Genomic DNA, 15,370 nt, shown 5'->3' with positions numbered 1-15,370 from the left:
GCATCAGACAACATTGTGTAAAACAAAATCTTATTAAAATCGGTTTAATATCTGTCTGCATGTCTGTCTGTCTGTTACACACATTTTTCTCGGGGACAGTTATAGCGATTGACACCAAATTTGGTGGAAAGGTGGGAACTGTCAACGCTTACGCATATAAGTTACATCCTTCACAAAATTTAAGAGGGGTGTAAATGTGTTTTTGATCAAATATAGTCATATAGGGTCATTCCGAAGCCTTAGTTTTGACATTTGTTGGAAAGGTGCGGAGTGTGGGGGGTCGAAAGTGACCATTTCTTTAACGAACCCGTTGCAAAAAACTACTCAACTGAAAAAAAATCAGGAGGCTGTCACTATAGGCTCCGAAATACCCTCCTATAAGTTGTGTTTACGTCTATGATAGAGAAAGTTTAATACGAAACAACAAAACAGGAAACATAATGAGAAAAAACCAATTGCTTTTGCTTAAAAGCTTAACAAATTTAACTTGAAATACAGTCGACTGTCCAATGACCAGGATGCAATTTCGAATTGCTGAGGATTCAAGCTTAAAATAATTAAGAAAGAGAAAGAGGGATTTCGAAATGCAATTAACTCACTACACATAGGTAGAACTCATCCTTTGAGTCCCCAGAACCAGAGCACCAATTAAAGTTGAAGCAATCGCGAAAGTACCTCGCTCACCCAAAATCTCGCCATCTGCTTGTTTTGTGCCAAGCATTATATTGGACTGTTTGGCTATTACTAAGGATTCAACTTTTGCTGCTTTGAACTGAGACATTTGAATAATCGTTCTTTCTATGATATCGGAGACCCGACTACCGACAATTTCATCTATATCCCCATGCCAGATCTTCCTGCCTCAAGTTTAACTCAATAGTCCCTTCCATCAAGAGGGTTCAAGGGAAAAGCTGGCAATATACCATCCTGGATACTTTTACGTCTGCGATTGATTCACCTATACGGATCAGTGTGCCTCCTAAATAATTGTTTTATTTCAAGACTTTTCTTTTTAACATTCAAAATTATTTGCCCCCAGGACTTTGAAAACCACTGAATTATGAGGAGCTTCAGAATAAACTTGTTGGATTCTCTATATCTAAATTTGATGTAACAATGCAGAGAGATACACTGTTATTCGTTTCGATCGTAATACTCTCTCATCCGCTAAACTCATTCATATACCTGCCATCTCTATTATTTCGTTAAACGCTTCTGTTTTTCGTGTCCAGCTCATCTTGTCGGGGAATTGTTCTCTTAATTAAATATCCTAGTTTACCTTTCATCCTCTGTGGAAATTTCAATTTTCCTTTAATTGAATGGCCAAGTTGTCCTATACTTCTCATTCATCTACATGACCTCTTCGTCTGCAATTCTGACTTCTTGTGTTATTTCAGCTTCTTTTTTTCAAGACATTACGTAACTATACTCGCACGGATGATTGACGCGTTTTAAATTTTTACCCAGAAAATAGTGGGAGAGTCAATATTTTTCAACGTCTTACTAATCATTACGTTATTACTGAAAACTGTTACGCTTGCCGCCACCTGTCCCTTGTCGTAAATCGTTCAATTCCCAGCCTTTTTCCGTTCAAAAGCGAGGTCGGCTCATCTTCATCAGTTGTGTCATTTTGTTCTGTCAAGGGCTTGGTCTGCATGCAGTCGCGAGGCTTCCAGATCATCATTCAACGTGTCAAACAACCGTTGCTTCGGCCGATCTTTTGGTCTTTCACCATCGACTTCGATGTTCAGACAAATCTCGGCAAGTGAATTCCATGACAATACCATTGAAGACGCCTTTCTCACAATTCTTTAATGATCGGTGGCACTTCATATCGATCGGAAATATCCTCATTTCGGATGTGATTATGCAGTGTAATGCCACTGGTCCAACATAGCACCTTTATCTCCATTACCAAGAGACGCCGTTCATTGACTTTCATAGTCGGCCAGCACTCAGAACCATACAGGACAACAGGATAGCATATTTAAATTTGAGATATTCGTTGATACGTCGACCACCAAGACCACCAGTTGTAGAAGGCCACTTCATCCAGGTTACGTTAATGCGTGAAGTAATTTCATAACACAGTTCACCATTAACTAATAGCATTGATCCCCGATATTTAAATCACTCAGTTCTGGGTAGGTCACTGGCACTGACAGTGGTAATACTTGTTTCATTAGGATCGGTCGCCAAAAAGTCTGTTAAGTTTGTGTCGCAAGCGGTCAAACTTCTTCTCTAGATCCAGAAATGTAATGTAAAGAGGGCGATGCTCCTCACGGCGCTTTTTTATAAGCAACCGCGCAACGTATATCGCATCAGTAGTTCGACAAAGTTGCACAAGTCACGGTTATTCCACTGATGTTGCGGATACGATTGTCAATATTGCGGTCAGAAATCTTCGTGGTATGGGACAGTAACCGGAAAGGAGGGTAATTCTAACATTCTGCTCGACTGCCTTTGTTTTTCCTGTGGTGCTTTCTTGCCAGTCAGATGGTGTTCTATATTCTCAATTTGTGTTGCACAAAACCTTAAAAAGTGTAAACACGTTCCATCTGAAGCCTTTGGTTAAAACTCCACTTTAACCATGCGAGGTTCCTCTATCTGCAAAATAACTGAACTATCTTGTCTCAGCGGAAGGTCGCGGGTGAAATTTCACTGGTGACAGATGGATTTGTATGGTGACTGGATCTTGGATACCAGCTGACTTAGATGGTAATGAGTAGCTGAGTCAAATCAGGGTAATAATCACAGGTGAACGCAGTGCTTACCACATTGCCTCCTATAGTGTACCGTAAGCTTGCACCGTTACTTGTTTGAATGAAGTGCTCCAACACACTTCAAAGCCCAGGTCCAATTGGATTGTCGCGCCAAAAATTATTATTATTATTTACCGTATATGCCGGACATCTTACTCCGCAGGGATATTTTACGAAAGTAAATGTTAGATTAGTTATGAATTATAAAAGATCAAATTAACATATGGTGAGGAATCTACGCGTTCATGTATCCTTCAAAACCAAAACTTATCCCATCAACGTCAATTTTACTTTCCATCCTGAGAGTTTGTCACATAATATCCAAAAGCAAACAAATATGGTTGCTATGATATACCGAAACCATTTGCTACCTACAATAACATCCTTTCGAAAGGGGTTAAAATGTTAACAGCCTAAATATTAAGCCAAAAATGAGTCCTTTTCAGCTCCAGCAAGGTTGATAATTCCAAATTTATTTATTTTATTTAAGGTCAAAACTGCCCCCGTTCGTTAGGCGAATAATATTCTCAATCATGCAACTGTTGCACAAATGCAATCTCAATTTCCACAATTACGTTAATTAATACTTTCATAATTTGTGTTACCTTTACAATACGCAAACAATAACTTATCCAATTTCACACCAGATCAATTAATAAATTTTTTATAGCGCCATCGTGCGATGCGAACATGTATGCTCGTAACTTGGTTAAATAATTGAATATTTACAAAGGAGTTGCGCCTCCTACCTGTTATTATTGAAACGGTAGCCATCACATATGTATATAGAGATTCCATCAATTCAAACTCGTATGAACATAGTAGTGCGCTGGCTATTATAAATCAATTTACACACCGCACGCACAATGTAATCCATAGTGAAAAAATCGGACTGGCCACACTTCCATATTCATACAATTAAAATACGCACGCAAACCTGATATAATCGTTGGCCAAGTGGTTTGAAGGAGTTAAATTTGTAGGACATGTGTACATATGTAAGTGATAGCGCTTATCGGCCCCTAGTGTAGTGTATAAAAATTTGCACAGGGATTTGAGCAACCCAATATTGCTAATGCATTATATAAGGGAATTCAAGCCGACGATGGTATGTTTGGGCGGATGACTCAACGCGGAAATTTGCGAGATGGCTGAATGCCAATTGAATGGAGGAGTAATATTGTGGTCAAGGTATAATGCAGGCCACGTCGTATTGCTTTTGTACAATACAAAGCAGGTATGAAAATGAACTCAACGTGAATTGTGTGTTTACAAAGTAAAGAGCTTCCAAAAGGCATTTTTACTCTAGGATTTCCTGCACCTAATTTTTGAATAAGTAACTTTCGAAGCATTTCAAGATTTTTAGAGTAATTTCATATTCAAATTACAAAAAACTATGTTGCCTAATTTTTCTATCCCACATATTACCACATGCGCACTCACCTCTCGTTCATTGCATCCTCAGTTGCACCTCTCAATGATGCTATCATTGATGCTTAAAGGTAGCGAGGTGCTCGAAAGAGGGAAAACTGCTTTGCTTTTGGATTACGGGGAGAGGGTTCTCTCTGGTTGAAAAGTTATATCCAAGTGCAGTTCTTGGGAAGTGACAATCTATGTATTCGATGGGTAGTTGCCAATGCCGAGTTGCACGGGGCTCGATTGGCACCTTATCAAAAGCTTGATCTGGTAGAACGGGAACCAGGATAACCCTGAGCCCCCTGCTTGCAGTTCGCCGCCAAGTGGAAGTTCCGTGTTCGGCCTAGGTGACATTACAAATCACGGGCGATACCTCTTTGAGTTGCGTTTGCCTGCAACCGGATACCAGTCTAAAAGGTAGCAGAGACATTAGATAGGTCTTTCATCCACTGGAATGAATGTTAATCGTGTACTTGGCATCACTTCCACCCTAGGTAGGAGTCTGATAATAGGCTTCTCCCCTTCATGTTATTGATTCCTTTAACGAACTGTAAAGTTAGGCCATTCTGGTAGGTATTTATCGAAAATCCTTTACAGTTGATACTAAAAGTAGCATCATCTCGTCAGCGTTTTCGATGCTATAAAAGATATTATTGAATTCAGATTGCATTTCTAATGGCTGTTCTTATCTCCACAAGGAAAGTAAACAACAACACAATAAGCCATCGAATTGGTTGTTGAATAAAAACTGGTAGCTTACCTGTTTAGTGGCGTAAATAGTTCGGTCATATTCGGATATAAACGACTGTGATTCTGTCTAATTTGTATATACATCAGTGCCAAACCATATGATCATAACTTTGTCATGCGCATGATGTCATGGTACTTGGATGGACTACGTGGCAAAATATTGAGTTCTTGACGATAGAGTTGATATTGTAATAATCCCCCAGATAAATTGCAAGGAAATATTCGCGCAGAAGTAGGAATACAGCTGAACAATACAAAGGCGAAGGCAGTTCTGTTGCTATCTCTTTATTGGTTAGTGGGTGCAGGCAGAAACTAATTCGATGGATAGGACTCAAGCAGAAGTAAGCAACCAATCGTGCCAAGCGGCCGAAGCCTTGCATTCTCGACATGGAATTTCACTGGCAAAAAACGAATCGATATGGTTAAAAGTAGTGGTTAATGACGGACAATATTTCAAATAATCGCATTGTAACAAAAATAACGGTTCACGAAAAAAGTTCTTCAAATTCATTTACAGTTCCAAAATCCATACAGGGGTACATGCAGCTATCTTGAAAACCAAGTATTTAGAAGTGATAAAGTAAAGATTTTCATAGGAGCCTACTAATACAAACAGTGAAATTGTCATGGACCACCCAATAAGGCATAGTCAGCGCTTATATTGCCTTGAAAATATTGAAATTCAAAAACGCGCAATTACCTTGAATCTACCCAGTCGACAAAAGAGCTAAGATGACAGGTTTGACCATAGGTTAACTCGCTTACAAATTTGAATCTATCGTATGCAAGAGAAGTTAATAGATTAAACAATTCTACTGGCTAAAAATTTCGCTCTCTCCGCTAACCCTGGGGTATGTGTTCTGATAACTGCACCCTTCATCCAGCTTTAACATTGTATCTACCAGGAGTTTGCAGGTAAAGAAAGTTTTTGCAGCCTTACGATATTTTCCTCGCAAAGACGTTGGTGCCATTTTCAGAAACCTTTTTCATAGTGCAAGTTCGACAGCCAAACAATAACGCACTTTTGTGGCCATTTAAATTTCAAATTCGGAAAGGTGGAGTAACAACTCTTATTTGCTAGATTTATTCGCACCCGAATTTCGTCATCTTCCTTGTAATCCCTATTCAGGTTTGCTTCGAAATATATGAAACTCCCCGTGATTTCGAGATTGTATTCCTCTGTTGTCATATTTGATCGTATTGGCACTGATTTTCTTGTTTAGATCATAACTTTTGTTTTGGTGATAGACTTCTGGATTCTGATCATCGGTTGTCGATTTGGCTCATTAGTGAGGAGTTGAGGTTTTCCTACGAGAGCGTTCCCAGAGTTTTGAGTGATGAGTTATCTACAAACACATTAGCAAAAAGCCTATATTTTTTCACTAACGTGGTTTCCGGATACGAAACCTGGTGCTTTCAGAACAACCGGGAAATGGAAGATCAAACAGACCATGAAGGACCAACGATTCGACCTCAAGTCGTCGGCAATTCTACGTCCTGTGGCTAGCATAAATATTTCTTGCCCCAAAAATCAACTAAGCACTTTTTTACGTTATTTCGTATGAAATTCAACTGCGTTATATCTACCACAACGTGGTAAACGGTTCCATATCAAATATTGATATTGATAGAGCGTTTGTCTGGAACGTGGCAAATCATTGACTATTTCTGAACTCCTCACGCCATTTATCTGCTAGGGTTTTTGAAAGATCGATCTCCCTCAAGCCTTTATGTAATATTTAAAAGAATTCTCAAAATAATTTTTACTGTAAAATCCACACTACAACCTTCTTTCTAGAAATGTGGCATAATGTAATGATCCATATTCTTTTGTTATAGTCACTGTATATTTAAGGAATAGATTTATAAGAGAAATCACGTCCCTTGCAATCAATTTTTTACTGCTGTCCTAAAACAAGCTGTGCTGGGTAAAATATTCCATTTTTTCAACACCACTTTGTGTCCATTAAAAGGTCTAGAATTGGATCCCACTTAAAGATCAATTCCAGATACTTGCAGTACATAATAAAAGAAGTGCATTTTAAAATTATAATTGGTTGGAAACTTTAAGAGACCAAACTAAACATTTTCTCCTTTTTTCTTTACAGGTGTTAGGACCTCGATTAATGGAAAATCGGAAACCATTCCATTTACAAAATACGCTCATAGTATATAATTTTTCACAAGTAATTTTTAGTGCATGGTTGTTTTATGAGGTAAGTTTATCTAAAAAATTTTATCAACATTTTTACAGACAATCAAATATCAATCTAAGTCGAGCTTCAATAGTTCGAAATACAGATAATTCCGTTTTTTTACTTAGGGATAGAATCAATTTACTTCGATATATTTCTAGCAATATATTCTTTATTTTTTGTTCATTCTTTTTTTGTTTGAATATAATGAATTTTTCTGGGCAAATATTCAAGTTTTATATTTTATAACTTTTTTTTTGCAAATATAACAAAGATATCTTTAGCACATATCTTCCTACTTCAAATCCATTATGTTATTCTGTGTCACAATAGTTCATAAAGTGAAATAGAATCATGAAATGAAACTTCTTATTATAAAGAATATATACATGTTGACCATATTGTCTGTTTGTTGCTTTTACGTTTGATTGATTTAATTCGTTTTTGTTTACTTCGAAATAAAAAAAAATGTAAATTCAATAGTGCTTAATGGGAGGCTGGTGGGGCCACTACAGTTTTCGGTGTGAACCCGTGGATCATTCTCATAGTCCAATGGCAATGCGAGTAAGTGCGCATAATTGTAAATTATAAGAAGAAGTAAATACATACCTACTTCTGCTATTGTACAAATATTTATGGAGAATATGATTGAAAATTGCAAAAATTATGGTAATATTAGAACAGTCTTCTTCGTCAGCATTTGTCCCGTTCAGAAGCGGGGTCAGCTCGTTTATAACAGAACAATGAATATATATTATTAAGAATGTCTTTCATGAGCAGTCTGTCAGAAAACTCTTTTGAAAAAGAAATTTACATTTGGTGTATAAATATATGATTGTTCTTATAATATTTTAATATGGAAGTTATTAAAAAAACATTCGTAAATTGTTCAGATAATTTGATTATGAAATATCGTAAAGTTAGTCATAAATGGCAACATAAATCTTCCATGAAAAAAAGGAAACAAGTTTAAATTACATAAAGAATATACATTTTCTTGTTGTCTTATGTAAAGTATGTCATTTTCTAGTTTTCTAGTTACATCCACTTTTGTTTGTGATTTCCTATATGTATAATCTTATTTATAAAAAAATATTCAATCTCAGAATATTGGAAAATATTCCATTCTAAGTAGTTTATAAAATAATTGATTTTTGTAGAGACAAAGTAACCCAAATATTATTATATATTATCTATTCCAATCGTCCATAATTTTTGCAATTTCAATGCTGGGCACTCTCGAAATAAATAAAGGTAACGCACTCGAGATTACTTCCATTCTCTGAAAACAAATGGAAAGTTTTACTTTTGAACATAGGAAATGTGATCGTAAAAATTGAGAGCAGAGATCGAAATTTTGGACAATTTTAAAATTATCTTTCCATGAATCCATCGCCTGCGCTTTGATTTTTCTATCTACCCATGAACCGACGAAAAAATAGAAAAATAACGAGGAATACGAATTGACATTGAAGAATAACATAAACACATTCATAAGAACATGCATTGTGACAATTAATACGATTTTGAACCCAGCCTCCGACAAATGGGTGAAGCCTAGCTTGTGTCCTAGGTTCCTCTCTATATGTTAACTGTTTTAATTTGCTTGCAAGAAAATTTTTTGTTAGTAAATAATGAACTTTGTTATTTTTTTATGCTTTCCCTTTGATTATAATTTTTTATCTAACTTAAATGTAAGAACTCCAATTATTGACGGAGAATTTTATTTAATGGTAGATTTTATTGGTTTTGCGTAAATATATTGAAGATAGGTGTATTATAATTTAATAATTTAATAATAATTTAGATCTTTGAAAAATTGTAACGTTAATTGGTCCAGATGTATACAAAATTGAGTACACTTCGCTAAATTGCATTTATCTTTAAAACGAGATTCGGCGGAGTTTTTTCAAATAATTTCAAAAATGTCAAAATAGGTATATATCTGAATTCAAATTCAATTCAATTATACTGATTCATCGCCTCCTCAGTGGACATTGTCGAATATACTCCTTTTCCCTTCGCAATTTTCCTGATTATGGCTAGAACTCTGAATGTTTCATTTAAGGCAACCCAAAGTCGCAAAAATTCGCTTACAAATGACATCTAGGACATTGTTTTCGATTCCTGTAACCTCAATTTCATCTTTGTGAGCTTTATGTTAAGTGGAAATATTGAATCCATATGTTCTCCAAGTTTAGACCACGTTAGATCTCATTCGTGGGTCTTACACAAAATCCTATTTAGCGAGACAGGTAGAAGGAGATATTTTTTAACATAACATAACATAATTTTAATACTCTTGTAAGGTTCTAGACTAAACCAGGTCTGAAGACGACTTCAGGCAACTATTAGTCATCCAAAGACGCCGAGATAGAGTATTTATACTTTAAAATTTCTATTTTTCTCTGTCTCTCCCAGTATAATCCCCTATAATTCAGGACTAGCGTCTTGCTTTAGTTTACGTAAAGCTGTTGATCATGTATACTTCAAATCTAAAACTTTAAAATTAATGTTATCCCGTTTCAAATCTCTCAAACGAGAACTACGACTTCCCTCGATAATTTTTCTAGTAGGATATTGAAAGATTTTTTTTAAGAAAATAATTTTCGGACGAAAAAATGGGCCATTATATTTAAAAATTCTCGTTTAAAATAAGTGCAATTAGTAAAAGTGTAAAGCATTGTCATTATAAAGTCATTTATTATAATAGGAGAGCAAAAAGTAGAGTTCTTGTACAATAAATATGAAGAGATTTCAAAAAAAGAAACTCAAATTGGAGCAAATTGTTTATATTCAGTAGCAACCATCAAAAGCGAAAAGTTGTGATTAGGAGAAGTTCATAGTACAATTGATACACATGAAAAATATATCTACCCGATGGTTGTGTATTGTTAATGAAATACCAACGAAAAGGAATATGTATGTATATTTGTAGATATGTTTTTTACCGATTAGCGGTGGAGTCATTTTAGGGAATTTAGACTGTTTTTTTTTTGGTTCAATCCTATCTGTTCTGTAAATAGAAGTACTCAGAATTAAGTTGGATATTGAAATACTCATAAATAGCATATATTGTATTTTAGAAATAAACATTGTATTTTTGAGTAGTAATCTCCAGTCTCCAGTATTTTTTTGAAGAAAATATTAGAAGTATTATACGTATACATAATAAGCATGATGTCAAACTAAAAACAAGCAATCAAATTCAAGAATAGAATTCATTGACGCTGTAACCTTCCCAATTATCAACAATAATTATTCACGCTCTACGCATGATGCAGCACCGCAACGCATTCAAATTAAATAAGCAGCAAAAATATGTGTACGAAAGAAAAAGTAAAAGTGCAACCTAAAGTATTTGCTTAATACGAACCTACCGCAGACAAGTAATTTGCCGCTTCAACCGGAAATAGAAGCATTTACGCAATGCAAATAAGTAGCAACTGCACTGAATAAAGCTACACACCAAGTACAAATTCAATACACTGATATTTGCTACTTTTTTCCTGCATTAAATTCATTTTGGATTGAAATCAAATACACTGCAACAGCAGTGAAATAACCAAGGTAGTGCTGGATATTTTGCAAGGTTTATTTTGCAACACTAAAACTTGTAAAACGCAAAGAAGAAGATAAATGTATTGTAAGCTGTGGCGTTAAAAAGACGAGATTATATTTTCTTCGGCTGGATATTTCTATGCAAATTTTATTTATTTTTTGTATTGCAGATGTTTTGATTTTAACTCTCTTTCATTCAGAGAGTCTTAAATGAACAGTAATACAATATTTGTGTTAGCAAAGTTTTAATAGTAATAACATTTCGTTGATGTGGAAAGAAGATACAGTTGATATTGAACGTGTATGATAATGAACATCTATTACCCTCAACATATTTTATATTGTTCATCAGTGACTGCATTCATTCACAAATTCGAAAACATAATAGGTGAAAAGAAAATCTTTTTTCGACATGAAATTCAGTTTCTTTCTTTCTTATCTTTCAAAAAATTGTTATTGGATAAAAATCAAATGAAAAACAGTCAAGAATAAAAAAAAAGCATTTTGTATATTTTCTTTTCATCAAAGTTAGCAATATAATTATTCTGATTGTAAATATATCATAAAGGTTTCAATCGCAACATTTTAACTGAAATTTCGAAGAAGGAATAGTTGCAATTGAATGAATCAACAATATTTGTGATATATGTATTATAAATTCTAGGGTTTTGAACATGAAACTTAAATATAAAAACAAAATCTGTAGTTATAATGCATGGGTTAGACTTCTAGGCTAAAAATGATAATAATAAAGAAAAATATATTTATTAAAAAGCATTATAAACACACAAATGTGCTTATTAGAACCATTTCTGGCAATGTTTCCTTATTTTACTATTGCAGATCGCTCTTTCCGGTTGGCTTACGGGCCATTATAACTTCCGCTGTCAGCCTGTTGACTATAGTAATCACCCTAAAACGTTAAGGGTATGTGGTAATTGTTTAAACAATAAGCATCATTCAATTATAAACAAGAACTCACTCGCATCATAACTGTGGATTTCTAATGCTTTAATTTTTAAAATTACAGTTGCAACCTAAATTATTTGTTTATATTTAACGCATTCATTTTGTGCTTAATAATATTCACGCTTGCACTGCACCTGCTTATGCTTTTCTTATTAATTGAATGCCCACCATTTTTACACAATCACACATGGTTTTGCTTTTTAGCTCAAAGGAATAGCAGAGTGTTTCTGCATCAATAGATGTAACAATCAAATGTAATTATTGCTATCATTTAGATAGTTTCGTGATGAAATCATTATTTAACAGCGAACAGCTTTGAAGGTAGTTTCTTTATTTGATAGTATCTACTTTATGAATATATAATATAAAATATTCAGAACAAAGGACGAGAGAAAATTAAATTAGTAAATTTTCTGTCGTCGTGATATTATTATTTAGGTAAACATAATTTTTACTGAGTAGAACTACTGCGATTTGTTCACAATTCACTCAAATCATTTTACATCCATTTCATGACGAAGGAGCAATTCAACCATTCTATTATAGAAATAGACTAGATGTCTTCTCTGTCACTGACAAACCACAAAATTTTCATGTCTCTGATGCATACCTTCCAGTTCTGGAGTAGTTGTTCCACTCCAAACCTTATCATAGTTTTTGCTACTTCGTTCCACAATATGTCACTATGTTTTTAATAACTTTACAAATCAATTAAGACTTCCTTCGATAATTGCAAATAATTTTATTTATAGTTTCTGGGAAACAATTTCAGATATTACAATTTAATTTCGAACATTTCTTTCAATTTCTTCAACTTTATTTATTTATTATGGTCTCCGGTTTCAACCTTTCTCTGCTCGATCCTCTTTGATGTTGCCACCGTTCTTATGCTATTCTATTCTATATCGTTGCTATGAACAGCAGAATCTCCCTGGCCGACTCATTTAGCATATATTGGTATATGTCAGATGATTATTGCATTGTGGAATATTACTTGCACACCTCAGTTTATCGGATAAGGGCAGGATATGGTTAGGTCTGGTTGATTTGACCATACTGCCTTAATTTTTTAAATTTAATCAATGTATGAAGCAAATTTTTGAGGAAGTGAAAGTGAAGAAGAAGCCGTTTGAGTTTGATTAAATAATATTAGACCGTAGGTGCCTACTAAAATAATTATTCGAAATTTTGTCAAAATATTATAAATTTCGGCACTAGGCTATTGATTTGATACTCAAAGTGCAGATTCGTTAACTTTGCAGTTATGACTTTCATTCACCTCGGTGACAAATATTCAATACTCCACCAAATGAATGCCTCATGTTTCGAGGCGTTGTTCCAAAAGTCTGTCTTGCGTCAATCGAAACAGGCAATCATGTCTGGTGAAGATATCCTAGACCAGTGTTTCCAAAGTTTCTTTGGCAGATTTTTTCAATACACCTCCGAGGGCTATCATGAAGTAGAATAAAACCTGTGACGCCTAAAATCTACTACCAGCAATCAATAGCTTTCAGCGGCAGTTTTTCCCAATGGATGAAGAATATCAAACCTTCCCATAAAATTGGCTTAGTGTTTCCTATTGACTTCTTGGTGGAGTATAGGGCGTCCTCACAGTCAGATTTTTCTTCAGTTTCACTATCATCACACTTAACGCTCTGCAAGTGATAAGTTGAAAGTAGCGAGATAAACACAAGGCGAACACAAACACCCATGACGACTGGGACTCGAATCTAGAGCAGCGAGATTGAGAGGCTGATGCTCTACCCCCTCAACCATTGCGCTTCAAAATTGGCTTAGCGGGTACGAACCACAAAAATCCATGTATTTTCAGACAAGCCAGTAGCTAATTTAATTCGATATAAGATATATAGTGAATATAGTGAAGAATTTTATATCGGTATTTGCAAAAAAAAATTCTCCCCTAGCGAATAGAAAAAAACAAGTTTTATTATTTCAAATAAATAATCGCTAGAAACACCGCGCAATTACACTGTCAATATAGAGGTCGTTTAATGAAAATTTGGCTATCAGTTCGAAAGGCTTTCAAGTTATCAACTTCCCAGGGCAGTCATTACGCACTTTTCAATACTTTCTGCATAGTACCTAGTGACAGTAAGAGGATGACTCGCGTTTTACTCTGTAGAAAACTCTCTCCCCCCCTGTTTGTACCTGATTTAACTTTTCAATTGCACAAAATCATCAACCGCACTTCCTAGGGTTAAAACAACAGGCCGCAGAAATCAGCTTGCCGAAGAAAGTTCTCGTCAAAATAAGACTTGAAGGAGTGTTTACTTTAACTATTTTTTCATTTGAGTTGAAACTTAACTCAATTCTGGACATTTGACGCTTGCAGCAATGTAGCTATTATGTAAATTTTGCTTTCCTTCGCGCCACATGGATTTGGGGTCCTGTCGCACTCCTTGGTAGAGTGCCGTTTTTTCCCATACCCTCTACATCCAACGAGCTAACCGACATCCTTTTGAATGTTTTCGTGAGGATCCAGGACTGAGGTAATCCCGGGAGGGAATATTTTCATATATGTTGTGAGGCCCTATCTACGTTAGTTTCAGTAGGATCAGCAAGGATGTAAATGCTTGTCAACCTGTCTGGACCGCAGGTCGAATTATATTTTCAACTAAACACGATTTGAATGCCGTTATCAAGGATAAAGTGTCACTGCTTCAATTTATTGACTTTCCACTTAAAAAGCAATTGAAATTAATAATTTCCTGAGTAATTTTTATTCTAATGCTGTGTATAACAAGCATTGATTCAAATGTTACAATCATCGGTTTTCAAGCCACTCATTGAAAAGTTTGGGTCTCTAAGCAACAATTTAAAGCTCTTGTTTTGCCTCATATTTTTCCTCCATATTTAGGGAGAAAATTAGTTCCTGATGAAAGGCACCTACAACTTTTATTCATATATTCGTTTATTTTAGTTTTATCTCATTCCCTTGAGAAAGACCTATAGTATTTTCCCACTTAAAGGGGAAGTGACGCTTGGAAAAGATAGATGCTTTCACACTATTAATACACGGAGTCATTCATTAGAGATGAAGTCTGAAAAATTCATATTAAGCGTTGTATTTCGACTTTTGTTATCCAGATCATTCCAGCTTCCAACTTTCAAATATGACCAAATTTACATGAAATTATCAGCCGAATAGATTCAGCTGGTTCCTTTCTAATAGCCGCTCTAATTTGCTTTCTTGCAGCTATAACCATTTCATCTTAAGAAAGAGATCACTTTCAATAGCACTGAGTCGTAATTATAAAGTATTCTTTTCAACATTAACAAATAAATTGCACGACATCCGTCCGTCTGTGGTATGTTTATTGCTGTTACACTTAAATTTATGAATACTTGCAGCAATTAATGCAACACAATTGAGTATTTAGTGAATGCAATTCTGTGGGAAGTTTTGTACTTGAACCGCATTCAGTTTTCTGGCAACTTGTAAAACTTACTTTGCAATTACAATTCCGACTTTCAGATTACTTCCTTTACATTTTCAAGTGCAGTAGCCAAGTCTGGGTTATGAAACTTGAATTTTTCGGAGCAGAACGGAATAAAGTGAATGAAATGTTAGTAGCACAATAACGCTCAATGTCAGAGAAATAATTTCTACTTGGGCTTATTCATTGTAATTAGTTTTCTTCTGTTTTGCACACTTGGAGCAGTATTTGTGTGCTACTCCAATTTCTCGGACAGTTT

General features: G+C 35.0%; 1 protein-coding gene across 5 annotated transcripts in view; it reads left to right on the top strand.

Moving 5' to 3' along the window:
• LOC119652910 (elongation of very long chain fatty acids protein AAEL008004) overlaps positions 1–15,370 on the top strand; it is a 133,556-nt gene that overhangs the window by 80,951 nt on the left and 37,235 nt on the right. For 4 of the 5 annotated variants that reach the window (XM_038057289.1, XM_038057288.1, XM_038057287.1 and 1 more), the window contains 2 exons: positions 7,037–7,144; positions 11,528–11,611. In XM_038057289.1, the coding sequence (XP_037913217.1) occupies positions 7,037–7,144; positions 11,528–11,611 (192 nt within the window). Of the gene's footprint in view, positions 1–7,036; positions 7,145–7,606; positions 7,688–11,527; positions 11,612–15,370 lie in introns of all 5 variants that reach the window. The other variant, XM_038057285.1, reaches the window with a different exon arrangement.

The sequence above is a fragment of the Hermetia illucens genome, chromosome 3 (genome assembly GCF_905115235.1).
Source record: "Hermetia illucens chromosome 3, iHerIll2.2.curated.20191125, whole genome shotgun sequence".
Lineage (NCBI taxonomy): Eukaryota > Metazoa > Arthropoda > Insecta > Diptera > Stratiomyidae > Hermetia > Hermetia illucens.
This window is presented reverse-complemented; position numbering and strand designations above follow the sequence as displayed.